This window comes from Anomaloglossus baeobatrachus, chromosome 2 (assembly GCF_048569485.1).
Source record: "Anomaloglossus baeobatrachus isolate aAnoBae1 chromosome 2, aAnoBae1.hap1, whole genome shotgun sequence".
Classification (NCBI taxonomy): Eukaryota; Metazoa; Chordata; class Amphibia; order Anura; family Aromobatidae; genus Anomaloglossus; species Anomaloglossus baeobatrachus.
In genome coordinates, this window is record NC_134354.1 from 103,873,028 (window position 1) to 103,887,993 (window position 14,966).

Sequence of the window (14,966 nt, forward strand, 5' to 3'; positions counted from 1 at the left end):
CGAAGTTGGGGGTTGCAGAGATTTAATGGCCCGTTCCTTTAACACAGCAAAGTCCACATCAAGGTGTTCTAGGGCCCACAGCCAGAGTTGTTTGCGATCCTCGGAGGACCTCATCCCCTGCACAAATTGCTCTACTAACATTTTGTTGCTGTCCGCCTCATTGATGGTGTCCACCTGCTTCAGTGTGCGGAGGGCGGTTTGCAGACGTAAAGGGTAGTCCCGAATGCTGTCCACAGGCCGTTGCCGACATTGGTAAAACTGCATCCTCATCTCTGCTTCGGTACGGGTCTCAAAGGCAGTCTGTAGTTTCTCAAAGATGGTGGCTACAGATAACCGGTCCCCCTTGGCCCAGGTCTCCGCCTTCTGCTCAGCCGCGCCGGTTAGCTGCCCCAGCACTACCGCTGCACGTTGCTTATCAGTCAGAAGGTACAATTCTAGGAGCGGGCTAAGCTTCTTCCGGAAGACCTGTAACGCATCAGGTTTCCCGTCGTACTGCGGCAGCCAGGTAGCTCCGGGCACATAGGGCAAGGAGAACGGCATCACCTGAGCGAGAGCTGGGACCGCATTCCCATCCACGGGTGCCACTGCGGCTGCGACCGCCGCTCCTCTAGCAGCTCCGTCGGGCGCAGACATCTTGTTTCCATCCCCCTTAGCCTCTTTCCGGCTCCTCCTCTATCGGGGCGGGGTTTTGGCCTTCGCGCCTCCACTACTCGAGGAGACGCTCGAGCGGGAACTTTTCGCGCCAAAGATGGCGGCTTCTGAAATTTTCTGGCCGGACACCTCCGGCGGTAACAAGGCGCACCTCTACCAGACGGCAGAGCGGTAAGATCCTGTTCGTGACGCCAAGTTGTCGCGGGCGGAGGAGGGGACGCTGCGCTCTTCCACTGCTCGGGTCCGGCTGCTGCTGCGGCCGCTGCTGCTGCTCGGTGGTGGCTCGAGCGGTGGGCCGGATCCCGGAGACTCGAGCGGCGCTCCTCACCCGTGAGTGAAAAGGGGGGATGATTGGTTGTGGGGGTTTTGATTATGGATATTGTCCGTGACGCCACCCACGGTTGTGGTGATTTTGGTGACACCACCGCTGCTCTGGACGGGGATCTCGGGAGCGGTGACAGGGAGCAGCTTTGATGTTAGTTCTCCCCTCTGTGGGTAGGGGGTTGGTTGTCCCGGAGCCCGGTGATGGGGTAGGGATGAATGACAGGCGGGTTGCGGGGCCTGGTGAGGTGCAGGGTCGCAGGGGCAGCGCTGTGCCGTACGGCACGGGGGTACTCACTCTGCTTGAGACGATGACACAGTTCTCGGTAAAACACACGGCTGGATGGACGGGTCCCCCAGACAGCTACGGTTGCTTCTTCCCCGTAGGTTAGTGATGACTGTCTCTCCCTGCACCTAAGTTCAATGTTGGTAGCGATGGGTTCCCACCGGTAACCCGCTCCCCGACTTGGATGTAGGCCGGAGGAGCCCCTTTTTGCCCGCAGGCGCTGGCCCTGGGAAACGGTTGCCCTTGGCGGTGGCGGTGTCTCCCCTTCACGGTTGGACGGTTGCCTTCTGTCGGGACTTGACTGTTTGGAAACCCGGAGGTCCCCTTCACTAACGGATTCGGCAAATTCACGGCGACTCCTAGCCTTGCCGGGGTCCGAAAAGCCCCTGCCAATGGTGCTGGCTTCTCCTTGTGTACCGGTCCGATACCGCCGGGCCACCGCCCGTCCACGGTCCTTACGGCAAACTCCGATAGGCCACTCCTGCAGACGGTCACCACCGTCTGCCAACCTTGCTGCTCCGTCCGGGCCACACACCCGGACCAACTTCAGGCTGTCTTGCTGTCACTTTTCTTTTTCCACTTTTACTACTCCAACTGCTCTCTTTCCTCTCCAAACTCTATCTCTCCACTTCACCTCCTTCCACTTCCTCCTCCAAAACTAGACTGCCTGTTTTCCCTCCTCCAGGACTGTGAACTCCTTTGTGGGCGGAGACCAACCGCCTGGCTCCACCCCCTGGTGTGGACATCAGCCCCTGGAGGAAGGCAACAAGGGTTTTGTGTTTGACCTTGATGTGCCTGCAGGGAGTGTGGGGTGTGTAGGTGTTGTGCTCTGTGGCCCCTGGCTTGTCCAGGGCGACACAGAAGATTAATAATACTGTATCTATGGTGCTGGACTTTTTTCAACCTCTTTGTTCCCTAAAAAAATATAGGCCAGTGTACATCTTGGGGTTCAGGACCATTTGAAATTAAGAACTGATCCGGACATTACTTTATACGCGTGTACATAAGTCAGATACAGTAAAATATATACTTTTCATTGTTTTATAATATTTATATAATTCCACTTTTTGGGTGACATACAGAATTGTCTCAATATTCTTAAAACCGTGCTTTATTAAATGTATATAATTCAGTATTTGAGGTTTCCCTTTTTAACCATGTTATTTGCTTGTTACATCTGTCTGGAAAGCAACCCATGATGATTGTGTTCCCACTCCCGCACCCTCGGATCACATGGTTTCCTTTATTTATTGGCTCTTTTCATTCACCTATTTCTGTATCCATATCGGACTTTGTCAGCAGTAATGTGCCTGTGCTTAGAGTTCATACAACTAGTAGAACCCTCTGAACAGGATTATTTCTCACCGCCTCTTGGCTTTCGTTACAAAGACCGTCCTAGGCTCTGTTCTCAATGCCAGCGATCATATCCACTATCGGTGAAGTCTCTCCATCAGCAGAGCCGCAGTAAGCTGCGTCACGTCCAGCGGTAATCGGAGAAAGCGGCAGATTCCGCTGCCATTCACATCCTCACAATGCACTGCTTGGATTTAGCATAATACAGAGCTGGGCATACTGTGGCTTGTATTATGTGCAGACCAGGAGTTGCTTCCCACAAGCAGAATTCCTCATGCAAATCAGCCTGGGGAATACAGGCAAGGCTTAGAGAGGTCCAGGCCCCGCTGGTTTAACACATTCGTCCTCTGGTGCCTCAGGAGAATTGCTCTCCTTAGGTGTCCATATTTCAGACACTGGTGCCAACTTACTGTCCAGACATTAAAGGGTAAAGCTGTGGAATCCCGGCTTCTCGCTGATAATGTGGAGGTCACTCTGCTTCTTCTTCTGCAGCCTGGTATTATAAATAAAGTGTGTCTGCTTATTCTTCACCAGTCTTTACCAGCACTTGTTTAGGATGTAGACCATGCGGCACATTCATTAATATCCTTGATCGTTTTAATCCCATACCCCATAAGGGTAAGTTCACACAGTGCGTTTTTCGGGTGCGTTTTTAGCCTCAAAACTGCATGACTTTGCTTCCCCAGCACAGTCTGAGTTTTCATTTTTGCTGTCCGCACACAACTTTTTTTTTTTTTTTTTTAAGCTGCGGTTTTGAGCTTAAAAAAAAAAATGGACATGTCAATTCTTTCCTGCGTTTTTCTGCGTTTCCCCCCCATGCAATGCATTGGAAAAACGCAGCCAAAAAGGCACCAAATCACGGTAAAAACGCATGCGGTTTTTGTCGATTTTTTTTTTTTGCCACGGGTGCGTTTTTGTGCGTTTTTAGCGGCCAAAAACGCAGCGTCAAAAAAACGCAGCGTGTCCACATAGCCTAAAGGTAACTTGAAACATACCCAACTTTGCAGAATAAATACCCCGTCGTCTTCCACCATGCCGGCAGGTGAAGGTTTACAGCGTAATATTAACATTTACATTTGTTTTGTCTTGGTGTGTCTTCCGTTACTCGGGGCTTATCTTGTACCATGGGTTTGTTTCTACTTGTGCAGATCTCTTTAGCCATCTGTGACCCTGGGTGCACGGTGTGTAAACTTGCTCACATATACACACCACATTTATCAGAATGTGTACACATTTCGCTTCCAGTTGTAAGCGCACCAGAGGGTCTGCGAGGGTCTGACACTTTGCAGGCGTCTGTGGACTAAATTGACTTCCCCATCTCTTTGTCTTCTTAGGTTTTCTTCCGTGCAGGGACATTAACAAAGCTTGAAGAACAGAGGGATGAGCAGACCCGCAAGAATCTCATCTTATTCCAGGCCGCGTGCAGAGGATACCTGGCACGTCAGCAGTTCAAGAAGAGAAAGGTAAAAAGTTTGACTGGTAGGCTGGCAACTCCAAATACAGTTTCTTCAGCTGATCCCTTTTCCAGTAACCTAAAATGGTAAACTAGTCGCCTTTTCTAAAAGATTACAGCCTGATGTCAGACGGGGGGGTTTCCTTGTAAACGTCTGCATGGACTGGGAGGGACAGGCAGGTCTTTTTTGTGTTCCCGTTGTCAGCTCAGCTGTGTTTCAGCAGCAGAGACTTTATCAAGAGCCTGGTAACAGCTGGGATCGAGCACTTTGTGATACGGTAAGGGCGTGCTGCTATCACATGCGTAGGTTGGGTTTCTAGAGAGATGAAGACTAGTCTATACGTTTAGCCTCACTTGCACAGTAGTCTTTATATTTCCCTTACTTGATAACATACAAGTGTCTTTAAACTAAATTATTCTTCCTTTTTTTTTTCTTCTTTTTTAAGCTGTTAATATTTTCTTCTGTACTTTGAATAGTGGTCATGAGACGAAACTTTAATCTTTGATGTTTATTTAGTGGTATGCCTTACCAAGCATCCTGAATCCTAACCAGTGTCAGATTGGGGTGCCAGGGGCCCACCAATAACGACACTCACTCTTCAGCTACATGCAATTGTTACATTGCCCTCATTCACAAATTTACTCCCGGTCCTATATAATAATAATATTGACAGTTTGTTAAAGCACCACTTTGACGTTTTCACCCTTTTACGGCACCGCTCCCATCAGTCTTTTCCAGTTTATGACCTGCTGGATCGCTCCAGTGTTTTATGGAGTGCACCGAGGGTCGCTCTTTAATGTAAGTCTATGAGAACCTCGTTCTGGCCCTCATAGACTTGCATTGAGAGTTTTTGACTTAACATTTGACTTCTGGCCAGTCAGACGTTGCGGTCAGAAGGGGACGCCATGAGATCAGAGTGGTGTTGATAAGACAAGAACACTAGTTGGTGAATATAAGATGGGAGGCGAGGACCTTACATTAAAAGCACCACTCTAGTGGTAAAAAAAAATGCTGGAGTGGTGCATAAAATCAATGATGAGTTGTCTGTACAAAGTGAATGAAGGGTTTTGTGCTGACTACTCGTTATACAGGGCCAACCAATACGGGGATTCACCTGTCGCTGCAGGGCCAGTTCAAGCCTGAGAAGGACATACATTTTATAATGTTCTTGACCTCAGCCAATTTCTGGTCACCATTTTTTGGGAAACTTATTATTATAAAGTGGTCTTTGAGATAATCTTGAAATTGTAAGAACTCTAGGAGATCTGTGTCAATCACCGCTCCTTATTTTTGGGTGGCTGATATCGTAGGCTCTAGCCAGACAAGAAGGTGTTCTCTAACTTTGTGTGTGTACATAAGGCCCAACTAATCAAGCAGTGTTTGCCAGCATTCATGCATACAACTACTTGAAATGTCACAAAATGTTTGCAACTTTTGGTGTTTTACGCCAGTCCCAGCCAGCTCTGCCTGCATTTAGAAAAGTGAGCAGAGGTCGGGTGGGACAGGGCATGGCCTAACGTTCTTGACACATTCAACAGTGGCATCAATGTACACTTCTAGCAGTTGCACACTTCAATTGAAAATGTCCCTAATTAATTAAGAGGCGCACAAGTTTTGCATGCTCCTGCGTCCCTCACTGGTAATGGGCTGGCTTGACTAAGTTTTCTCTGCAGATGGTATCGACTAGTCAGCACTGTCAATCACCATAGAGGGAGGTTGGGGCGGGAAAATCTAGCAGATCAACCATGCACTGAGCCTCTCTACCACACCAATGGTGCACCGAAAACCCTAACTATCATGTATAATTAAAAGGAACATGTCTCCAGATTATCTACTAAACTAAAAGTATCACCTTGTGCAGCTTCTGGGCTGCATTCTATGAAGGTGCACCTTGGCCCTGAATCCCCTTGCAGACCCCAAAAATAACTTTATAAAACTTGGCCGTTAGGTATGCTAATTACCTGTGTTGGCCAGATGGGCAGGCTCATTTTCTGCTCCTTTCCCCTCTCCTGCCGCTGATCGCCGTCCTCCTTTCTTGATTGACGGGATGACGCCTCAGTCATCCTCCTCGTTGCATTTTCACATTTCGCGCCTGTGCAATTAGGTCAGCTTGCGCAGGCGCAGTTCGCTCTGCCATAGCGCGGGCAGAGCAGAAAACAGCTGCCCTCGCTTGCACCTGCAGAAAGTGATTCTTTTACTGTAGTTTAATAGGGAAAAATCTGGTGACAGGTTCCCTTTAAGGCAATGCGCACACGTTGCGTTTTTTCTTGTGTTTTTTCTTGTGTTTTGGTTGCGTTTTAAACTGCACTGTGTCATTGGCAGACTGCATGCTTTTATTTCCCTAGCAAAGTCCATGAGAAATCTAAATTTCCATCCGCACGTTGCTTTTTTTTTTTTTTTTTTTTAATGTAGGCATCATTTTTTGACAAATATTTGTAAAAATTGTTGACTAAAAAATAGCAGCATGTCCATTCTTTTTGCGTTTTGGTCACATTTTGTGACTCATTGAAATGAATGAGGTGTGTCAAAACGCAACCAAAATGTTATCTGTGCATTTGCACTGCGTCTTGGTTGCGTTTTGGATACATTTTTGTCAACAAAAACGCAGGCCACCAACTTTTCTCCATTTTTTTTTTTTTTCCCGCTCTCTCTCGTTCATACTCCCCAATCACCGGTACGGAGCGGCTGTCACATTGCTCCTGCGGCCTCTCCTACTTCTGTATGTCGGACGATAAAAAGGCTCATTTCATATTTACTGTACCGGCTCATTTTATATTCACTACTTTCCCGCCCACCGGCGCCTATGATTGGTTGCAGGCAGACGTGCCCCCACGCTGAGTGACAGTTGTCTGACTTCAACCAATCACAGCCGCCGGTGGGCAGGTCTATATCGTACAGTAAAATGAATAAAAAATTAAAGAAAAACTGTATGCAGTTCCCCTCAATTTTGATACTCAGTCAAGATAAAGCTTCACAGCTGGGGGCTGGTATTGTCAGGCTCGGGAGACCCACATTATTGGGAGCCCCCCAACCTAAAAATATTAGCCAGCAGCCACCCAGAATTGCGTTATCCATTAATGCGACAGTCCCGGGACTTTACCTGGCTTATCCCGAATACCTGGTGCGGTGGCGATCAAGGTAATATGGAGTTATTGGCAGCCCATAGCTGCCACTAAGTCGTAGCTTAGTGATGGCAGGCGTCTGAGACACTCCATCATTAATCTGTAAATGAAAGTAAATAAACACGAACACCGAAAAATCCTTTATTTGAAATAAAAGAAAAAAGCACCAACTGTCACCACTTTATTAACCCCTGCAAACACCCCTCCAGGTCTGACGTAATCCACACGAGGTCCCACAACACTTCCAGCACTGCTACATCTGACACCTGACACTTACAGCGAGTGCCATAGAACATGACTGCCCTTTGTGAGCTCCACACAGCAACTAAAGTGAGTCGCGCTATCAGCAGTGACGTCACTCAGGTTAGCTGCTACCACAGCTGGAGTCCTCCACCTGTGACAGCAAATCACCCGAGTGACTGAAATGAGCAAGCATTATCAGCGGTGCCGTCACTCAGGTGATTTCCGGTCACAGCTGGGGTCCTTCACCTGTGACCGCAAATCAGGCTGCGACACAGAGACAGAACCGCGCTCCGAGAATGAACTTTGGTAAACCTCTGATGTCGCAACTGTGGGCCCTGCTCTACTGCCTGAGTTCATTCTCATTGCACGGCTCTGTCTGCGGGCAACGGGCAGTCATGATCTATGGCCGCTCGCAGTAACAGGACAGGGATGTAGCAGAGCTGAATCGCCGTGGCTCCTTGTGTGGATTCCTTTGACCTGCAGGCTGTGTTGGGATTAATAAAGTGGTGAAAGAAGGAGTTTTTTGTATTTTATTCCAAATAAAGGAATTTGGGGGTGTATGTGTTTACTTTCACTTAAAGATTAGTGATGGGGCAGGGTCTCATAGACGACTGCCATCACTAATCTAAAGGCCCCGTCACACATAGAGATACATCTTTGGCAGATCTGTGGTTGCAGTGAAATCATGGACATATTGTTCCCTTTGTACACAGCCACAAACTTGGCACTGATTGTCCACAATTTCACTGCAACCACAGATCTGTCGCAGATTTATCTCTGTGTGTGACAGGGCCTTTAGACTTAATGGCTGCTGTGGGCTGCCATTAACTCCTTATTATCCCGCTTGCCACCGCACTAGGGCAACGGGAAGAGCCGGGTCCAGCTCCAACATTGTTGCATCTTATGGATGCGCCACTTTTGGGGCGGCTGTGGGGTGCTACTGTTAGGCTGGAAAGGGCCAAATAACGATGGGCCATCTCACCCTAATAATATTAGCACCCAGTTGTCTGCTGCACCTTGGCTGGTTTTAGAAAAATGGGGGGGGACCCATGTTTTGTTTTTTTTTTTTTTTTTTTTTTTTTTTTTAAATCAAATCATTAAAAAAAAAAAAAGTGTGGGGTCCCCTCTTTTTCATAACAAGCCATGGTACAGCAGACAGCTGGGGGTTGCAGCTGCTGCTGCTCCTCCTGTGTTGGATATGAAAAATGGGGGGAACCCACTTAATTTTTTTTTTACCAAAGAAAAAATAAAAAACAGTTGTCCAAACTAGCTATCTCTTTATCTATTCTACCTGTTCTTTCTTATCTATTCTATATGTTGTTTCTATCTATTCTATATGTTCTTTCTATCTATCCTATTGTATTCTATCTATTCTAGCTATCAGTTGTACTATCCTATCGTATTTTATTTCTCCTTTAAAAAAACGCACTGACAAAAACGCATGGAAAAGTCATGCGTTTTCACCGTTTTTTTTTTTTGTTTTTTTTGTGAAACGCAGAATTTACAGTTGACAAGTCTGCCATAGGGTGCTTTTTTTCTTTTTTTTTTTTTGTCAAATCAAGAATGCAGTGTGCGGACATATCCTAAACGTCACTTTATGCAGATTGCAGTCCGCTATTAGAACACTACATTAACATTTTGAGGTTTTTTTTTTTATATTATGGAGCTATGTTCCCTACAAATATATGTGTTTAGTGTATGCAGTCAGTGCAGTCAGGCAGACTGCCTTTAAAGAGTTAAGCGGGCTTTACACACTGCGATATCTGTCCCGATATCGCTAGTGTGGGTACCCGCCCCCATCTGTTGCGCGACACGGGCAAATCGCTGCCCGTGCCGCACAACATCGCCCAGACCCGTCACACATACCTGCCCGGCGACGTCGCTGTGACCGGCAAACCGCCTCCTTTCTAAGGGGGCGGTCCGTGCGGCGTCAGTGACGTCACTGAACGGCCGCCCAATAGCAGCGGAGGGGCGGAGCTGAGCGGGACGTAACATCCCGCCCACCTCCTTCCTTCCGCATAGCGGCCGGGAGGCAGGTAAGGAGAGCTTCCTCGTTCCTGCGGCGTCACACGGAGCGATGTGTGCTGCCGCAGGAACGAGGAACAACCTCGTTACTGCTACAGTAACGATTTTTGAGAATGGACCCCCATGTCACCGATGAGCGATTTTGCATGTTTTTGCAACGATGCAAAATCGCTCATCGGTGTCACACGCAACGGCATCGCTAATGCGGCCGGATGTGCGTCACCAATTCCGTGACCCCAATGAGTTCGCATTAGCGATGTCGTAGCGTGTAAAGCCCCCTTTAGTGTCACCAGTTTTAGCATGTTAAACTGGCCACATCATGGAATAGTGGTTGCACAGCCAGTGTGGATCATTTGTTTAGATTCTAATTTCCCTTTCAACCAAGAGAAGAGACTCTTCTCTGAAGCTGTGTATTTTCTACCCAATCATAAACAGGAGGCTTCATGGAGAAAAAGCACATGTCCTTAGAAAATCTTAGAACAGTCTTCTGTGAGACATATAGTGAGACACAATGGTACTCTCCTCTATAGTCTCTGCAATTACTGTGTACAGTAGATCAGGGCTATGTGTTATTACAAACACCTCTTGCAGCCTTTACTCCACCTTCCCCCACACTGACTGCTGTGTGATGAGCTGCAGAGGTGTTTGCAATGACGCACAGCACTTCTCTACTCCCTTACCCTTCTTGTAATCCCAGTAGATGCTGCCAACGAATTGGTGAGGAGAGTAGGGTTAAGGTCCTCTTTTAATCCTTGCAAAAATTCATCAATAGATTCACAAGTTACAAATGCGTTCTAGTTTGAGGTTGACCTCTCACTTCTCCAGTGCCACCTATGTGAGAGATGGTATTCAGCTAGCTCATGTATACACCCACTGCTAAGTATCTGAAAAGAAGTGGATAAATCAACCACCAAGATTCCAGCTGTCATATGCCTAGTGCTGAGGACCCGGTGTTCTGCCATCAGATCTAGTTCAACTGAAGGAGATGATCTGTAGCATTTGTTTTGCAGTTTACTCGTGAATATACCCAAAGAAAATGTGAGGGTCCTCATCTGCATAGCTGCGCATATTAACGTTGAAGAAAATATTGTTGGACCTGTATAAATAAAGATTATTTTTTTTTATTACATTATGGCCACATGTTGTTATCCTCGCTTTACAGTTGTGGTTTGTGCTGTTGTTCAATAAATAGATTCTCCCATGCAGTTATAGAAAAATATTACTGTTAGGATGTCGGCTATTTACACAGCTGCACAAATGAAGACTGTCTTATCCTAAATTAATTTTGCTGCTGTTTGAGGAGTTTTCTCATATCGGAGAGCACATCTGGCCATCTGGATTTCCATCCCGGAATGTTGATCATTTTCATTCCCTTCCTTCTTGCATCAGGTGCGTGATCAGTGCTTCTTTGGGAGACGGAGTTTTTTTTGTGGCAAAGCCGACAAAAATATCTTTTGTAGAGAGCAGTTTTAGGAATAGGTGCGGAGGTTACCGAACAGCTTGATCATTTAAGTGCTTTAAATCTCCTCAGCATGAGAAGAAGAGGCATCAGTCGAATTTATTGGCTTATGTCTGCAGGAGCCAGATGTACTGTGATGTACAGATGTTGGTAGTGCGGTGTTTTCTTTTTTCATGGTATCTATTAGTGAATACTGCTGCACTGTATCGGATTTTGTAAGTTTAGTAACAGGTAATAGTCACTGGTTTATAGAATGAAGGGCAGAACATAAAAAAATTGTTTAAAAGAACAGAGAGTCCTCAGTGGTTGATACCTTTTAATGGCTAACTGAAAAGATGGTAATAATTGCAAGCTTTCGAGACTACTCAGGTCTCTTCATCAGGCATGGTATAACACAAAATCTGAAGAGTCACGTATTTATACACAACAGGACTTAGAATAGTGCAGTAAAAAAAAAAAAAAAAAAAAAAAAAGAACAAGTTATATGAAACAGAACTATCTCTATGGCAGGGGACAAGCTGTTCTAGCCATAAATACTGCTGCAGTTCAGTGTGAAAGTTTTATTGTCCTTTGATAAGGGTCTGGTCCAGGGCTGTGACATGCTCGGATGGTCAGAGGAGCACATCTTTTAACTGATGTAAAAAGACATGAATCCATGAGACACATTCATTCCTTCGCTGAATGTGTCAAAGGTCATCATAAGTTTGTACTCCCATAGTCTCCTGTCTCTCTGGGACTTGAAGTTTCCTTTCAATACCAGCAATTTCATGTCCATGATGCTGTGGTCTGGGTTACAAAAATGTTTGGCCACAGGTAGATCCATCCTTTTTTCTCTAATTGTGTGGCGGTGAGAATTCATCCTTGTCCTGAGCTGTTGTCCTGTCTCCCCTACATACAGACCCCCAGTTGGACATTTGGTACATATAATTAAGTACACCACATTGGTTGTGGTGCAGCTGAACGTACCTGGGATCTTGTAGTCCTGATGTGATCTGGGAATCTTTATCTTGTCCGTTGTCAATATTAATGGACAGGTCTTGCATTTTTTCTGGTTGCAGGGAAATGTTCCTGTTGGTGTTGGAGAGGACAGGGAATTTGAAACACAAAGGAAGACACTTCCAGAAAGCACAGAACAAGAAGTACAACAATACTACTACAGACTACGAACCCTTCTGATCCACAACAAGGAAAAGAAGCTACACAGACTGCGCCTCAATTCAGGACTTAATACAAACAGGTGGAGAACAAAGCCAAAACCTGACAACTTGGAAACCAAGTCCATTCAAGGCACAAAAGCATCTAACTGTGTTATCAATCTCTCGGATTACAAACCAAACAAAATGGAAGTTGCTGTGCTTTCTAGAGGACTCTCATTTTGTCCGACTAAAGCTCTAGACAAAATTGAACTCTGCAGCGACATGGAAGATTACTTCAGGAGACTACGTCTGAGGGAATATTTTAGCGATGCAGATGTTTCAGAATCCTCCCAGACTGAAGGAAGACGGATCTTGACAACCAGGAAAAGATCAGATTGGACACCTCCACCAGGACGCAACCCTCATCTGGATAACTATATAGACACTTTCAGACATTTGGTAAAATCCACTTTCCTAGACACACACAGGAGGCAACCATCCAACATCAGTGCCCAGGAGAGAAGGGCCATAAAATCTTTGAAAACCAACAAAGAAATCATCATTAAACCTGCAGACAAGGGGGGTGCAATAGTCATGATGAACAAATCAGACTACATGAAGGAAGCACACAGACAACTGATGGACACACGCTACTATAAGAAATTGGAGTCTGACCCTACACAGGACTATTACAAGGAACTTAACAAGTTGGCCTCTTGTCTGCCTGACATATCCATAAGAACTGATGAACTGATACCGGTGAGTCCAAGAATAGGCACATTCTACATGCTTCCCAAAATTCACAAATCTGGAAACCCAGGAAGACCCATCATTTCATGTGTGGGCACCCTCACTGAACAAGTCTCTGGATGGGTAGAGGGTATCCTTAAACCCTTGGTAAGGGATACAACCAGCTACATCCAGGACACTACTGACCTATTGAAAAAACTATCAGCAATAGGTCCTCTTCCAGAGGGAACCATCCTTGCCACCATGGATGTGGAATCCTTGTACTCGAATATTCCACACCAGGATGGATTAAATGCTTGCAAAATGTTCCTGGAAAATACAGGAACTGATGCCAATTCTGTGGTGAAGCTTACAAAATTTATCCTCACCCATAATTACTTTGCATTTGACAATGACATATATCTACAGGAGACTGGGACTGCAATGGGAAGCAATATGGCACCACAATATGCAAATCTTTTCATGGCCAAGCTTGAGAGTGACTTTTTATCCTCTTGTCCTATCAGGCCTCTGGCCTACTACCGTTACATTGATGATATTTTAATCATCTGGACAGAGTCTGAGGAGCAGCTGAAGACCTTCCATGAACAATTTAATCAGTTTCATCCCACCATCAACCTAACACTCAACTACTCCTGCACGGAAATCAACTTCTTGGACACCATCATTAAACTACGGAACAATGAAATACAGACATCCCTGTACAAGAAGCCAATTGACCGTCCAACATACCTGAAATGGGACAGTTTTCATCCAAAACACATAAAAAACTCTATTGTATACAGCCAGGCTATCAGGTACAATCGGATATGTTCCAACAGTACAGATAGAGACAATCACCTTGAGGGCCTCAGAAAAACCTTTTTGAATCAAGGCTACCACCCAAGAACAATTGAAAACCAGATTATAAGAGCCACCAGAATATCAAGAAACCATCTTCTACATTATAAAACCAAAGAAGAGAACAACCGGGTCCCTCTTGTAGTCACCTACAATCCACATCTGGAGGTGTTTAGAGGAGCTGCACGGAAACTACAACCATTACTGCAAAAAGATGCCCGGTTAAAATCTATTTTTCCAGACCCCCCACTTCTGTGTTTTAGACAGCCCCCAAATCTAAGAAGCATCATTGTCAGAAGCTCCCTGTCCTCTCCAACACCAACAGGAACATTTCCCTGCAACCAGAAAAAATGCAAGACCTGTCCATTAATATTGACAACGGACAAGATAAAGATTCCCAGATCACATCAGGACTACAAGATCCCAGGTACGTTCAGCTGCACCACAACCAATGTGGTGTACTTAATTATATGTACCAAATGTCCAACTGGGGGTCTGTATGTAGGGGAGACAGGACAACAGCTCAGGACAAGGATGAATTCTCACCGCCACACAATTAGAGAAAAAAGGATGGATCTACCTGTGGCCAAACATTTTTGTAACCCAGACCACAGCATCATGGACATGAAATTGCTGGTATTGAAAGGAAACTTCAAGTCCCAGAGAGACAGGAGACTATGGGAGTACAAACTTATGATGACCTTTGACACATTCAGCGAAGGAATGAATGTGTCTCATGGATTCATGTCTTTTTACATCAGTTAAAAGATGTGCTCCTCTGACCATCCGAGCATGTCACAGCCCTGGACCAGACCCTTATCAAAGGACAATAAAACTTTCACACTGAACTGCAGCAGTATTTATGGCTAGAACAGCTTGTCCCCTGCCATAGAGATAGTTCTGTTTCATATAACTTGTTCTTTTTTTTTTTTTTTTTTTTTTTTTTACTGCACTATTCTAAGTCCTGTTGTGTATAAATACGTGACTCTTCAGATTTTGTGTTATACCATGCCTGATGAAGAGACCTGAGTAGTCTCGAAAGCTTGCAATTATTACCATCTTTTCAGTTAGCCATTAAAAGGTATCAACCACTGAGGACTCTCTGTTCTTTTAAACAATTTTTTTATCTCTACTGGCTAACACGGTACAAAGATATATTTTACTTGGGGCAGAACATAAGGTATTTGTGCCTAGACAGCGGTTCAGTATTGGTGTACATGTACGTAGAGGACAGAACAATATTGGGCGCTCTACAGGCAACGTTTATAGTACAGTACTATAGTGTACAAAAGTGGCTCCTGTATAATAGAACATAAAGCTATCTGC

General features: G+C 45.6%; 1 protein-coding gene across 1 annotated transcript in view; it reads left to right on the top strand.

The window, feature by feature from the left end:
* MYO18A (myosin XVIIIA) overlaps nucleotides 1-14,966 on the top strand; it is a 538,612-nt gene that overhangs the window by 346,023 nt on the left and 177,623 nt on the right. The window contains exon 27 of the mRNA XM_075333424.1: nucleotides 3,946-4,074. Coding sequence (XP_075189539.1) covers nucleotides 3,946-4,074 — 129 coding nt within the window. The remainder of the gene's footprint in view (nucleotides 1-3,945; nucleotides 4,075-14,966) is intronic.